Source organism: Meles meles, chromosome 18 (assembly GCF_922984935.1).
Source record: "Meles meles chromosome 18, mMelMel3.1 paternal haplotype, whole genome shotgun sequence".
NCBI classification, from domain to species: domain Eukaryota; kingdom Metazoa; phylum Chordata; class Mammalia; order Carnivora; family Mustelidae; genus Meles; species Meles meles.
Window position 1 is genome coordinate 23719850 of NC_060083.1, and position 15562 is coordinate 23735411.

Genomic DNA, 15562 nt, shown 5'->3' on the forward strand with positions numbered 1-15562 from the left:
TAAATAAATAAAATCTTAAAAAAAAAAAAAATTCATTAAAAAAAATCAAGTGACAGGAATGGTAAGGTAATAAACTTTCTACAGAACGAGTATGTGGGCTTATCTGGGTGTAGAAGTGGTGAAAGTGGTTAGCTGTGGATGCTTATTCCCCTTTTTACTTCCCTCTTCCATTGAACACATTTTGAAAGGGTTTGTTATGTCTCATCCTCTCCCTCCTCCCCTGATTTGTGCATGCAGCTGCATCACCCTAGATTTTGCCTTTTTTTTCCTCTTGTTACCTTTTTTTTTTAAAGATTTTATTTATTTATTTGACAGACAGAGATCACAAATAGGCAGAAAGGCAGGCAGGGAGAGAGGAAGGGAAGCAAGCTCCCTGCTGAGCAGAAAGCTGATGCGGGGCTCAATCCCAGGACCCCGGAATCATGGCCTGAGCCGAAGGCAGAGGCTTTAACCCATTGAACCACCCAGGCGCCCCTCTCTTGTTACCTTCTTGATAAAGGGAAGTACAGTTAGAATAGTAGGCACTTAATAATGCTTTGGCATGAACATCCTTCACAACTTTAAGATCATGTATACCTTTCATGCTCATGCTGTCAAAAATATTAACCTCTCTCTGTCTATCCTACTTCTTACATTTATAAAATGGGTGAAATAATACCAACCTTAAACACTTGTAAAGATTAAATGTTAATATTCTTAAAGCTCATAGGACAGGTCTGGCATATGGTAAAGACCCAAATGTAGAGCTGTTATCATTATACTTTTGTTATTACCTGGTGTGTTTGTGCTCTTCTTTTTTTTTTTTTTTTTTTTTTTTTTTTTTAAAGATTTTATTTATTTATTTGACAGAGAGAGATCACAAGTAGATAGAGAGGCAGGCAGAGAGAGAGAGAGGGAAGCAGGCTTCCCGCTGAGCAGAGAGCCCGATGCGGGACTCGATCCCAGGACCCTGAGATCATGACCTGAGCACTATTCATTCTGTCAGTCAAATGCATTTCCTTTATGTGTATTCCTTTTCAGCATATATTCCTTTAACCTTCCTTCTTAGTCTCCTCTGTAATCCAAGAGCCTTCCCCAATTTCAAACAATGTTTTGAAAAGAAAATTTATAGATTCAGAGATGGCCGATTTAATTTGTTTGGTCTTTCTGAGAATAAACATTTTTTCCTTTATGTTACAGGTGGTATGCAAGATTACAATTATGTATGGGCCAACTGTTTTGAGATCACATTAGAATTATCTTGTTGCAAGTACCCACCTGCTTCTCAGCTTCGACAAGAATGGGAGAACAATCGTGAGTCTTTGATCACATTGATTGAAAAGGTAAAAGTAGCTGACTGGAAGGTTGGGGAATAGAAATAGCAGATGATATAAGGGAGAAATTCAGTTGCACTGGAGTAACAATCTTTAACAGTTCTTTTCCTCTGGAGGGCTTTCTCTGATTGTCTTGGAACACTTTATAGACTGAAGTAATCAGCCGAACTTGTACTGTCAGGTTCTTACGATGTCATGTGATCATATTTGCTAAAGAGCCTTTACTACTATATGAACCATGGACATCAGTTCAATTTAAATATCAGGCAGGGTAATATAGTATTGAATATACAAGAAATTATTACTTAATGAAAAATTATTACTTGTTGAGAAAATTAGAAGTCTCGTTTGGAGGAGAGGAAATTTCAAAAGCATATTACTAGTCTACATGTCAGACATGTTTTAAGTGTAAGGGGCAATATTTTTTGTCTATTTTATTTTCACTTGGAGGCATTGAAAAATACTTCAGCAAAATAGAGATGTGACCTTATTTATTTTTTTTAGAAATTCTAGCATCATTGCAGAGAGGGGTGATGTTCTCTTACCTTCCAAATTGTCTTTGAACAGTCTACTTTGATTCATGTTTTTTTAGGTTCACATTGGAGTTAAAGGATTTGTTAAAGATTCAGTAACGGGATCTGGTTTAGAAAATGCAACCATCTCAGTAGCTGGTATTAATCATAATATCACAACAGGCAGATTTGGTGATTTCCACAGATTACTTGTTCCTGGAACTTACAACATTACAGCTGTTTCAACTGGGTAAGAATTTAGAATCTGAAAATAGCAAGCCTCTGTTTATAGCTAAGAGAGAAATACAGTCTAGGAAACATTATTTACTGTACCTGGCTTTTATTTTTTCTTTGTTTTCTGATTTTTTTCCCTTTTACAGCAAAAAAATAGTATTGTGGAGTCTTGGGACATAGTCTATCAGTATAACTGGATAATAATTGTAAAATTTCGAGGAAGGACAGTTTTAAAAGCTTAAAAAGATGGTCAGCTGTATAAAGCATTGCCTCAAAGCTAACTGAGTACCAGAATAGAAAAAACTCAGAGCTCTGGGAAAGACATTTTAAAAAGTTGCCCTAACATCAGCTTTCTGATATATGAAATTAGTGGTTTCTTACCTCCCCTGGCCATCTTTCAGGAATCTGTTTGCTAAGGATTTAATTGAAAATGTCTCATTTAATTTTGAGCTTTCCTATTTGGGAAAGTAGTTGGAATGTCAGTGTGATAAGGCACAGCAAAGGATTGAATGGTTTATCCCTTCTTTGAGTACTATAGCAATTGTTATGGTGGGTTAGTGACCTCCATCTTTCATATTATTCTTTCCTTTGCATGTAATTTTTGGTAAGCATTCTAATACATGGAACTGAGAAGACGGTAAGAGAAGTAGTTCTTTAAAGACTTAATCTGGGATTCTCTGAGATCATGTCCTAAAAGTCTTGAATTTACCCATTTATCTTTATTTAGTTTGAGTTTTGATAGACCACCAAGTGTAAGAGTATGAAAAGGCTGTTGTGCTTTTATAATGTTAAAGCATTGTGTGTTTGAATTTAACTCCAAGCCACCTACTTTTTAAAAAAAAAAAATTTTTTTTCAGGTATATGCCACTGACAATTAATAATATAATAGTGAAAGAAGGACCGGCCACAAAGGTGAATTTTTCCCTTCGGCCAACTGTGGCTTCAGTGATCCCTGACACAACTGAGGTAGTAGTAACTGCTAGCACAGTCGCTCTGCTTAATAATCTTCCCGGAACACAATCCTTCCACCAGCCAATTCAGCCAAAGGACTTTCACCACCACCATTTCCCTGATATGGAAATCTTCTTGAGAAGGTTTGCCAATGAATATCCTAACATCACCCGGCTTTATTCATTAGGAAAATCAGTAGAGTCAAGAGAACTTTATGTAATGGAGATATCCGATAACCCAGGTGTCCATGAACCAGGTAATAAGCATGGTCTTCTACATAATTTCAGTAGTGCCTTTCAGAGCTATGTACCATATTTTCTGTGTTTCATCTAGAAAAGTCACCTTAAGTACGTGTAACTGGAACAAAGAAAATGTAACCAATCTTTTGCAAGAAAAAAAGAAAATCCATTTCATAATCCATATTAGGCACAGTATTTAATATACTGCATAGATTAGATTTTTTCTGCTAATGGTATTTTTATTTTCATATTATATGGCGTGTGTGCATGCTTGAGCATGTGCGCACATGTGTGTATGTGTGTATGCTTTGAGCCTGCACAGATGTATATATTAGTAAAGAACCTGCTTTATAAGATACTTTTTCCTGTTTCTTTTGCCAAAATATGTCTTTTCTTAAATTTTTGGTTCAAGGTCTTACATACGTTGGGGTAAAAATAGAGTCCATGGTAAAATAAAAAGGAAAAAAACTCTTCCATGTAATTATTTTGTTTTTAGGTGAACCAGAATTTAAGTACATTGGAAACATGCATGGAAATGAAGTGGTCGGACGGGAACTGCTATTGAACCTTATTGAATACCTTTGTAAGAACTTTGGAACAGACCCTGAAGTGACAGATTTAGTCCGCAGCACTAGAATTCACCTGATGCCTTCCATGAATCCTGATGGGTATGAAAAGGCCCAAGAAGGTAAAGAATAGCTATCTATTAATGCTTAACCTTTTTGGTTATCATTTAGCATGAATATTTGGGAGTAGAAGAGAATTTGAACTGGTTGTTTACTTGGAATTTATTATTTTGTTCTTATATAATTTTTCTGGCGTTTGTATTCTTATAAGATAGGCTAGTTCATTCAACAATTATGATATCAGGTTTACATTTAATGGAGTTCTCCACTTAGGTAATGGCTCTTATTTCCTAAAAATAATATAAGATTTTAATAAATTTTTCCATTTTAACAATAATTTTAAATAACTTAATTATTTGATTGATAAGAAATTAACAAATAACTTAATAAAATAAGTTTAATTGCTTTTAAAAATTACCATTACCCAGTAATCTTGTTAAATTAATGTATTGGGAATACTGTCACATAGGTGAAAACTCAACACCAAATCTCTTTTGAAGCCAGTGACTCTATATTGACTCCCAGTTGTACTCCCCCTGCATATTCTAAACCTGCTGAGATATTGACTTACCATTCCTCTGCCTCTTCTGGACCAGCCCATATACCTCCCGGGGCAATATAGTCGGGGGTGGGGGGGGCAAGTTGTTTACAGGGGCCACTTTATGCCAAACACTAGGAGTGTGAGAGTCTGTTTTTTCCCACCCGCGGTTCTGTCCAGGCAATCATACCAGTGAGTAGAGAAGGTACCACCATATGAATATGCAGCCACGTGACTCTCACTGACTGAACACTGAGAGAATCAACTAACGAATCAGCAGGTTATTCCATTTTTTATTATTCAGTGTACTTCACTAAGGACCTTCCTTATTGTCAGCCTCACAAATCCTTCCACATTCCTCTTTTGAGACCTTTGCTGAGAGAGAGAACGACTCACTATCAGTGAACCCCCCAGTAGGTTTTTCTCATTCACTTGCAAATTTTTCTCATCACTATGATTATATTAGGATTCCCACTCCTTATTAAAAAAGAGTAAATTTAAATTCAACCCTTTCTTCGTCAGATTAAACTTCCAACTGTGTTCTTGACTGACTACCATTTTGTGATTACTTTAATGTAAGCATATCAGTTTTCTTCTTTTCATTCGGTCTGTTTCTTTAGGATGTTTACGTGACGTGTATACCAGGACAACAGAACCTCCCTCTGATCAGTCATGTCCACTCAACATTGTGATCGTGTCTGTGTATGGATTATTGGCAATTGAGCAATACTTTTTTTTTGAGCCAGTACTTTAATATAATTTCTCTAGTTGGATTTTTTCTTTCCCTCAAAGTATGAACAGAGGGCAGAAAAGAAAGGATAATGGTTTCACCTTTCTGGTGAAAAGATCTGGAGGAGATGGTTTCACCTTTCTGGTGAAAAGATCTGGAGGAGATACATTTTTTTAATGTGCAATACCGAAAAATGTATGTTTTAATCGTAGTGAAGACTGATGTGTTCACATTTATTTTTGGATTAAGATAGCTGAAATATTATGTATTGGGTTAAAATGTAAGTGAAACATGACTTAAATTTAAATACTTTATCATACAGGAGATTCAGTAAGTGTAATTGGCAGAAACAACAGCAACAACTTTGACCTGAACCGAAATTTCCCAGACCAGTTCTTTCAGATCACAGATCCTACCCAGCCAGAAACTATCGCTGTAATGAGCTGGATGAAGTCCTATCCGTTTGTACTGTCAGCAAACCTGCATGGAGGTAACAGCAACTTGATATTCCAGTAATTAATTCTTGTTGAGAGCGTTTGAAAATCCTGGTGGAATGTTATCTGTTTATAGTTTCAGGCTATCTTAAAATGGGTATCCTATTACCGATTTTACAGCAGAAAATAATAAAGATATTTTCTCATTGTTTTTTAAAAAAAATTTTTTTTATTAACATATAATGTATTATTAGCCCCAGGTGTACAGGTCTGTGAATCGCCAGGTTTACACACTTCACAGCACATACCTTCCACAATGTCCATAACCCAACCACCCTCTCCCTACCCACCTCCCCATCCTCAGTTTGTTTTCTAAGATTAAGAGTCTCTTATGGTTTGTCTCCCTCCCGATCCCATCTTGTCTCATTGCTTTTTAAGCCAATTTCCTATTTTCCCCCTTTTTCTTTCCTACTCTTCCCTTCCCCTATCCTCCCTCCTACATTCCTCTCCCTCTCTCTCTCCCCTTGTCCCTCTCTCCCTCCTCTCTCCCCCACCCTCACTTAGTTCTTCAAGTGTTTTATATGTATCCTTCACATGTGTTTTATATTCATTTATATTCATTACTCTCACTGGGAATTTGGTAACATACTCTCTGTCATTCAGAAAAATTAAACACTAACAAACTGGAAATCTTTAGTCCTGTTCTTCACTAGAATTTAATACTCTTTTATGTAAGTTTAGAAGACATTCTCTTATTTTTTCCTTGCTATGAATTAAACTGTAGCACAATGGCCTCAATCTTCTGTAGTGTTTGGGCGTATACACTTCATAGAATTCAGCAGGAATTGGTCAGTTGGATAGGATGAGAGGTCAAGATTAAAAATCATCACAGTGGGGCGCCTGGGTGGCTCAGTGGTTTGGGCCTCTGCCTTCGGCTCGGGTCGTGGTCCCGGGGTCCTGGGATCGAGTCCCGCGTGGGGCTCTCTGCTCGGCGGGGAGCCTGCTTCCTCCTCTCTCTCTCTCTCTCTCTGCCTGCCTCTCTGCCTACTTGTGATCTCTCTCTGTCAAATAAATAAATAAAATCTTTAAAAAAAAAAAAAATCATCACAATGTCTAACTGGGGCTATATGAGTAAGAGTGAAAGTGTAAATACCAAAGAGAACTGAAACCATTTGTCTACATGTAAACTTGTACATGAATATTCATAGTAGCATTATTCATAATAACCTAAAAGTATAAACAACCCACATATCCATCATCTGATGAGTGGCATGACCTGAGCTGAAGGCAGTCGCTTAACCAGCTGAGCCACCCAGCACCCAGTAGTCTTTGTTTTAAAGGCTATTTTGTCTGATTAAGTATGGGTACTCTGGCTTTCTTTTGACATCCATTTGCATGATAGATGTTTGTTTTTCCATTTCCCTCACTTTCAGTCTGCAGCTGTCTTTAGGTCTAAAATGAGTCTCTTGTAGACATCATATAAATGGATCTTGTTTTTTATCCATTCTGTCACTCTCTGTGTATATATATACAGTATACTCATACAATTGGTTATTATTTGACTGTGAAAAGCAATGCAGTCCTGATGCATTTTACAACATAAATGAACCTTGAAAATATGCTAAATGGTAGAAACCAGTCACCAAAAACCATATATTACATGATTACATTTTATGAAATGTTCAGAGCACGTAAATGTATAGAGATAGATAACAGATTCATGGTTGCCTCAGGCTATGGTGAATAGTGGTGGGAGGAAGTGGGAGTGACTGCTAATGGGTACAGGGTTTTCTTTTGGCATGATGAAATGATCTATAATTAGATAGTAATGATGGTACATAATGATGGTACATGGTACAACCCTGTGAATGTACTGAACAACATTGAATTATATACTTTAAATGGATGGATTATATGTTAACGTGAATTACAGTTGACCCCTGAACAACATGAGAGTTAAGGGGGCTAGCCCCTGTGTAGTTGGAAATGCATGTATAACTTTTGACTTCCCCCAGACTTAACTAGTAACAGCCCACTGTTGATCAGAAGCCTTACTGATGACATCAACTGTTGATTAACATGTATTTTGTATGTTATGTGTATTATATACTGTATGCTAAGCTCGAAAAAAAATTTATGTTACCAAGAAAATCATTTTTAGGAATACATTTATTCATTTCTACAAAATCATTAAGAAATACATATATAGTATTGTATTGATAAAAATCTGCATGTAAGTGGATCCATGCAATTCAAGCCCCTGTTATTCAGGGGTCAACTGTTCAATAAAGCTGGGTTTTTGTGTTGTTTTTGTCTTTGTTTTAAAGAGCAAAGGTATTAGCATCAAGGGTAAGGGAAGTAATTGTCAACATATGTTGGATTATCTAATTAAGTATCAGAGCTGAAATGTGATGGAATATAGATTAACCTGCCATGTTATTTATCTATTTTTTTATTCTTTTTACCTGCAATTTTAGAATGACAGTACACACTTACGATGTTTATAATACTAGCTATATTCCAATGAACATAATTTACAGATTGACATATGTGGTATCAAGACCTTGGCATGATGGGAGATACATCTTCAATCATGTGGACTTGTTTCTTTCCAGGACATATTTTGCTATAAACTTCCCTCTTAGAACCACTTTTGCTGCATCTCAAAGGTTTTGAATGAGTGTGTTTTCATTTGTTTCTATGTACTTTTTAATTTTTCTTTTATTTTCTGATTGACCTATCCATTTTTTAGTAACATGCTATTTAACCTCCATGTATTTGTGGTCTTTCCAGATTTTTTTCTTGTGGTTAACTTCTAGTTTCATTGCATTGTGGTCAGAAGAGATGCATGGTATGACTTCTGTCTTTTTCAGTTTGTTGAGACTTGCTCTGTGGCTCAATATGTGATCTGTTCTGGAGAATATAACATGTGCAGTTGGAAAGAATGTGTATTCTGCTGTTTTAGGATGAATATATCTGTTAAATCCAGCTGGTCCAGTGTATCATTCAAAGCCATTGTTTCCTTGTTGATTTTCTGTTTAGATGATCTGTTCATTGATATAAGTGGAGTGTTAAATTCCCCAATTATTGTATTATTATCAATTAATTCCTTTATGTTTATTATTATTTTATGTATTTGAGTGCCCCCTATTGGGTACATAAATATATATTCTGAGGATTTTATTTATTTATTTGTTAGAGAGAGAGAGCACAAGCATGGGGAACGGCAGGCAGAGGGAGAAGCAGGCTCCCTGCTGAGCAAGGAGCCCAATGTACAACTCGATCCCAGCACCCTGGGATCATGACCTGAGCCAAAGGCAGACACTTAACTGACTGATCCAGGCATCCCTCAGTGCATAAATATTTACCATTGTTACAGCTTCTTGTTGGATCATCCCCTTTATTACTCTATAGTGTCCTTCTTTGTCTCTTGTTACAGTCTTTGTTTTATTTACTTATTTATTTATTTATTTAAAAAAGATTTTATTTATTTATTTATTTGAGAGGGAAAGAGCAAGAGAGAGCATGAGAAGGGGGAGGGTCAGAGGGAGAAGCAGAGTCCCCGCTGAGCAGGGAGCCCGATGTGGGACATGATTCCGGGATTCCAGGATCATGACCTGAGCTGAAGGCAGTCGCTTAACCAACTGAGCCACCCAGCACCCAGTAGTCTTTATTTTAAAGGCTATTTTGTCTGATTAAGTATGGGTACTCTGGCTTTCTTTTGACATCCATTTGCATGATAGATGTTTGTTTTTCCATTTCCCTCACTTTCAGTCTGCAGCTGTCTTTAGGTCTAAAATGAGTCTCTTGTAGACATCATATAGATGGATCTTGTTTTTTATCCATTCTGTCACTCTCTGTCTTTTGATTGGAGCATTTAGTCCATTTATATTCAGAGTAATTACTGATAAATATGTATTTATTGCCATTTTATTATTTGTTTTATGGTTGTTTCTGAAGATTTTTTCTGAATATTTCTTGTCTTCCATGGTTTGTGATATATTCAGATTTCTTTCTCTTTATTCTTTGCAAATTTATTAATTTGTGAACTGTGATTATCATTAGGTTTGTTTTTGATTTTTCTCTCCTTTTTTACTCAGGGAGTCTCCTTTCATATTTCTTGTAGGGATGCTTTACTGGTCATGAACTCCTTTAGTTTTTGTTTGTTTGGGAAAATCTTTCTCTCTTCTTCCATTCTGAATTATAGCCTTGCCGGATAGAATATTCTTGGTTGTAGGTTTTTTCCATTTAGCACTTTGAGTATATTATGCCCTTCCTTTCTGATTTGGGAGGTTCCTGCTGAAAAATCTGCTGATAGCTTTATGGGGTTTCCTTTTTATGTAAATGTCTTTTGTCATGCTGCTTTTTTTTTTTTTTTAAAGATTTTATTTATTTATCTGACAGACAGAGATCTCAAGTAGGCAGAGAGGCAGGCAGAGAGAGAGGAGGAAGCAGGCTCCCTGCTGAGCGGAGAGCCCGATGCGGGGCTCAGATCCCAGGACCCTGGGATCATGACCTGAGCCGAAGGCAGACACTTAACGACTGAGCCACCCAGGCACCCTATAATACAAATCTTATTGTGTCTGATGGAGTCACTGAGTTCCCTAAGTCTGGACTTGTTTCGCATAATTTTTTTTTTCTCTCCTTTGTTCAACCTTATTACTTTCCATTACTCTGTCTTCTAGGTCTGTTCATTCCATCAAACATTTAATTTATTGACCCCTTTAACTCTGCTGTTATTCCTTATCTCTGTGTTAATGGTCCCACTGATGTCCTCTACTCTTTTCTCAAGTCCAGTGAGTATCCTTATAATCATTGCTTTAAATTTCCTATCAGGCATGTTATTTATATCTGCTTTGTTTAGATCTCCAGCTGTAGCCTTGTCCTGTTCTTTCATTTGGGACACATATCTCTGTCTTCTCGTTTTGTCTAAGTCTCTATGCCTGTTTCTGTGTGTTAGAAAAGTTAACTACATTTCCTATCTTGAGGATAAGGGTCTTATAAAAAGGTCTAGTATTGTCCTGCTCTGTGTATCATCCCTTCTTCCCCTAGAAGCCTGGTTTTTTTTTTGGAGTGTCTTCAATGTGTGCTATGTGTGCTCTGCTGTTTTGTCCTGGTTGTTTTATCCTTCAGGCCAGTTGCCTGCAGAGGCGCTCTTTGCCTGTTGTGGGCAGTGTTTGGTCCCTGGCTTGAATGAGGTGAGTTTTAACTAGATATGCTCTAGTTTGCTTGTGAGATGAGACCTGTTGCCACCACCACTGGGACTGAGGCCCTACAGAACTCCCAGTTCAGGAGATACATTGTGGGCAGGGGCTTAGGCCAGTCTTCTGGGGTGGGGGCCATGGGGTTGGGACTCAAGCAAGCGAGACTAGGATGGGTGGTTCTTCCAGAGCACAGAGGTGGGAAGGTGGGGGGGATGGGGGAATAGGGCTTGGTGTAAGCAAATTAGGTAGTGAGTGTCAATGCTGCACTGGTTCCCACAGGTGGCCCTGTGCTTATGCTGAGGAATGGGGGAGGGAGATCGCTCTGGCCAGTTTCTTTGTTCCTGGAGAAGTCTCTCGGTAAATGCTGCCACTCTCGGGCACAGTCTGAGATGAGCAAGTAACCTCCCCACCTTGTGCCCTAGGTGCTCTTCAGATCGCTGCTTCCATGCTGTATATCCACACGTAGTTTCCCCCGCCTTCTCTTCAAGAGCAGCCCCAATGTCCTCTAAGCTCTCCCAGAGCCAAGCATGCTGACATTTAAAACTCCAGGCTTTAAGCCCCACTGGTTGCAAGGACTCATGGAATTCAGGCCTTTTTCCTTTCCAAACCAATTGCTACGGCGGTTTGTTTTCCCCTGTGCATCCCTCTGTCTCTCGACCTTCTCTGCAACCATGGTTCTCTCTCCACTCAGCAGCCATGATCCATTTCTCTCCTAAACCATGTCTCCACATTTCCTACCTTCTTCTGTGTGGCCTCTTCTCTATGTTTAGTTGTGGAATTTGTTGTGCCAGACTTCAGATTGATTTCTGGGGTGTTTAGGGTGATTTGATAGTTTTCTAACTGTATTCGTGGGATGAAGTAAGCCTATGGTTCTCCTATTCTACCACCATCTACCCCTCCCTTTCGATGATATATTTTGTTTTCTCATCATAAAATCTTTAAATGGGTTTTGACATCTTAGCAAAGAAATTTAAAAGAGGATTTCTTTGGTGTCAAAAATTTAGAAGGATTTTGTCTTGTTTTGTTTTTTAAAGATTTTATTTATTTATGAGAAAGAGAGAGAGTGCACACAAGCAGGGGGAGTGGCAGGCAGAGGGAGAGGGAGAAGCAAACTCCCGCAGAGCAGAGAGCCTAACATGGGACTCGATCCTAGGACCCTGGGATCATGACCTGAGCCCAAGGCAGATGCATAACCAACTGAGCCACCCAGGCGCCCCAGGATTTTGAAAGAATATAGAGAAAAGTAAAATTTCTCTTTGGAAATGTTGATACAATTTTTGTATTTAGGTGAAATTCATACAAGAAAAAAAATTAATCATGTTAAAGTGAACAATTCAGTGACATTTCATGCATTCACACTGTTGTGCAACCACCATCTCTATTTAGCTCTAAAACATTTTTCTCTCCCCCAAAGGAGATTTCTTACCTACTAAGCAGTTGCTTCCTATTCCTCTCCCCTCAAGCCCTGCTAACAACCAGTTGGTGTTGTGTCTCTGTGGACTTGCCTGTTTTGAATATTTCATAGAAATGGAGTCATGCAATATGTGATCTTTTATGTCTGCTTTCGCTTAGCATAATGTTTTCAAGTTCATTCAGATTGTAGCATTTCTTAGTACTTCATTCCTCTTTATGGGCAAATAATATTTCACTGTATGTATATTTCATTGTACATATGTATGTTTATTTATCCATTTTTCCACTGAAGGACATTTGGGTTGTTTCTACTTGTTCACTATTATGAATAATATTGCTGTGAACAATGGTATAAAATATCTGAGTCCTTGCTTTCAATTCTTTTGAGTAATTCCATGTTTAGTGCTTTTTAAAAAAAATTTTAATTCCAGTGTGGTTAACATACAGTGTTATATTAGTTTCAGAATTATGATGTAGTGATTAACAACTTCCTACATTACTTAGTGCTTGTCATGATAAGTGTACTCTTAATCCCCTTCACCTATTTCCCCCAACCCCCTATTCGAGCTTCCCTCTGGTAATCAGTTTGTCCTCTATAGTTAAGAGTCTGTTTTTTGTCTGTCTCTTTTTCTTTGTTCATTTGTTTTGTTTCTTCAGTTCCACATATGAGCTTCATTCAGCCATGTTTTAGTTTTTTTTTTTTTAAACCTATTTTTTTTAAAGATTTTATTTATTTATTTCACAGACAGAGATCACAAGTCAGACAGAGATCACAGGTAGGCAGAGAGGCAGGCAGAGAGAGAGGGGGAAGTGGGCTCCCTGCAGAGCAGAGAGCCCAATGCGGGGCTCTATCCCAGAACCCTGGAATCATGACCTGAGAGGCTTTAACCCACTGAGCCACCCAGGCACCCCATGTTTTAGCTTTTTGATGGAAAAGCCATCATGTGATGATTGCCTCTTTATCTTTTTAAGGAACTACCAAACTGATTTCCGCTGTTGCCATACCATTCTACATTCCTGGCAATGTATGAGGGTTCCAGTTTTTCTATATCCTCATCAACGCTTGTTATTTTCTGTTTTTATATTATAGCCATTTTAGTGGGTAAAGAGTGGTATTTCATTGTAATTTTCACTTAAGCATTTGTCTGATGACTAATAATGAGCATCTTTTCTTGTATACTTGGCCATTTGTGTATCTACTTTGGAGAAATATCTGCTCAAGTCTTTTGCCAATGTAAAATTTTTTGTCTTTTCGTTGAGATGTAAGAATTCTTTTTTTTTTTTTTAAGATTTTATTTATTTATTTGACAGAGAGAGATCACAAGTAGACAGAGAGGCAGGCAGAGAGAGAGAGAGGGAAGCAGGCTCGCTGCTGAACAGAGAGCCCGATGCGGGACTTGATCCCAGGACCCTGAGATCACGACCTGAGCCGAAGGCAGCGGCTTAACCCACTGAGCCACCCAGGCGCCCAAGAATTCTTTATATAGTCTAGATTCTAGACCCTTATCTGATTGCTGATTTTGAAATATTTTCTCCTGTTCTCTGTTCTATAGATTATATTTTAACTTTTTAAAAATTTTAGCTTTCTTAATAATGTCCTTGACACACAAAAGTTTTTAATTTTGTTGAAGTCAAATTTATTTTTTCCTTTATTGTTCCTGCTTTTTAGGTTGATACTAATTATTTTTTTAAAATAGACTGTTTCACAGAAATAAGTCTTTTATGACCTTTTTTTTCTGTCCTTAGAAAATTGGCTGTTGGAAAAATAGTACTGACTAGAAGTTGATGTTGACTTTTTTTTGTTTGAATTTTTAGATATGGGTCATAATTCTGGAGTGAAATTAAATTTTTTTGACACTTAAATTTGGCTAGGAAGAGGTATTGAAGTATCTTGTTTTTGTTAGAACTGTTTTGGGGAATAGAATGAGCATAGTTCTTCATACTTCTTAAAGAATTTTTTTTTTTTTCTGTGTCAGTGTTTGCTGGAATTTGTTACCACAAGATTACTTTATCTGAATTCAAATTGAATATGTTCTTTCAATTCCATTCCCATGAAGTGGCATGATAAAAAGGGCAAATAACTATCTATGGCTTAGCAGTAGGATATATGGACAGATGAACAAATGAAAACCATGTGACAAATAGGGAAATAGGGGATTTCATCTTGGGGTGGGAGAGTAGGCATATGTAGCTCAGGGCTCTTACCTGAGAAATACCCTAACTTCTTTATGCCCTATGAGGAGCATGAAGGGACTTGAGATCATTTACATATGCTTTAAAGCATCACTTTCTTTACCTTAGGTCATGAAAAATCATACAATGTCACTCCAGTTAACTAATTTCTAATGTGAGCACAAGGGAAATTTTTAGCATTTTTTACTGAGTGTAGGTCAGGGCCAGCTCTGCTATTCATACATGTCATTTAACCTCTCTGTTTTAGACTCCACATCTGCAAAGTGAAGAGGCTGGATTAGTTGACATTCAAGGATCCTTTCTTATTTTAAAATTCCATGACATTATAAATGTCTGAACTTTACTAGAAGAGTATCACATTTTGCTCATTTTTTCTGATCCTATGTATTGTAAAACTGTTTAAATTAAGTCTGTATACTTCTGGTTTTGGCTCCGACATAAATTATACCTAGAAGTTCAGGTACATTCCCAAGACCTTTCTAGTTAAGGCAACCTTTAAGTGTCATGCATAGCTATTTAATACTTTACTTATCCAGTGGATTTTCCGTTGAGAAAATTAGCAACTTTTTTATTTCTGATGAGGAAATAAGCCTTGGAAAATTGTATTGGTTTCTTCTCTTGGCACTTCTATTGGCACTGTTGTCAAAGTGTACTTTATGTTGGGACCCATCTTGAGGGAGATAACATGATACATTTTCCTTTGCAGGTTCTTTGGTAGTGAACTACCCTTTTGATGATGATGAACAAGGGCTTGCCACATACAGTAAATCACCAGATGATGCTGTGTTTCAACAAGTAGCACTTTCTTATTCCAAGGTAAGCTTGTGTTTAAACAAAAATACTCTCTCGGGGTGCCTGGGTGGCTCAGTGGGTTAAAGCCTCTGCCTTCGGCTCAGGTCATGATTCCAGCGTCCTGGGATTGAGCCCCGCATCGGGCTATCTGCTCAGCGGGGAGCCTGCTTCCTCCTTCCTCTCTGTCTACTTGTGATCTCTCTCTCTCTGTCAAATAAGTAAGTAAAATCTTTAAAAAAAAAATACTCTCAGATTCATTAATTTAAAAAATGGGTTGAAACAAAGTCTGGTAAGACTCTGGTCAAGTGCTTTCTTCTTGGTTAAGCTTTCCATGATTCCTTTCCATGATTCCTTTCAGTCAGTCTTAACGGCTTTTTCTACTG

The 15562-nt window shown here is 37.5% G+C and overlaps 1 protein-coding gene across 1 annotated transcript in view; it reads left to right on the plus strand.

The window, feature by feature from the left end:
* CPD (carboxypeptidase D) overlaps positions 1 to 15562 on the plus strand; it is a 79359-nt gene that overhangs the window by 30783 nt on the left and 33014 nt on the right. The window contains exons 3-8 of the mRNA XM_045985017.1: positions 1180 to 1322; positions 1906 to 2075; positions 2917 to 3266; positions 3746 to 3937; positions 5466 to 5633; positions 15094 to 15203. Coding sequence (XP_045840973.1) covers positions 1180 to 1322; positions 1906 to 2075; positions 2917 to 3266; positions 3746 to 3937; positions 5466 to 5633; positions 15094 to 15203 — 1133 coding nt within the window. The remainder of the gene's footprint in view (positions 1 to 1179; positions 1323 to 1905; positions 2076 to 2916; positions 3267 to 3745; positions 3938 to 5465; positions 5634 to 15093; positions 15204 to 15562) is intronic.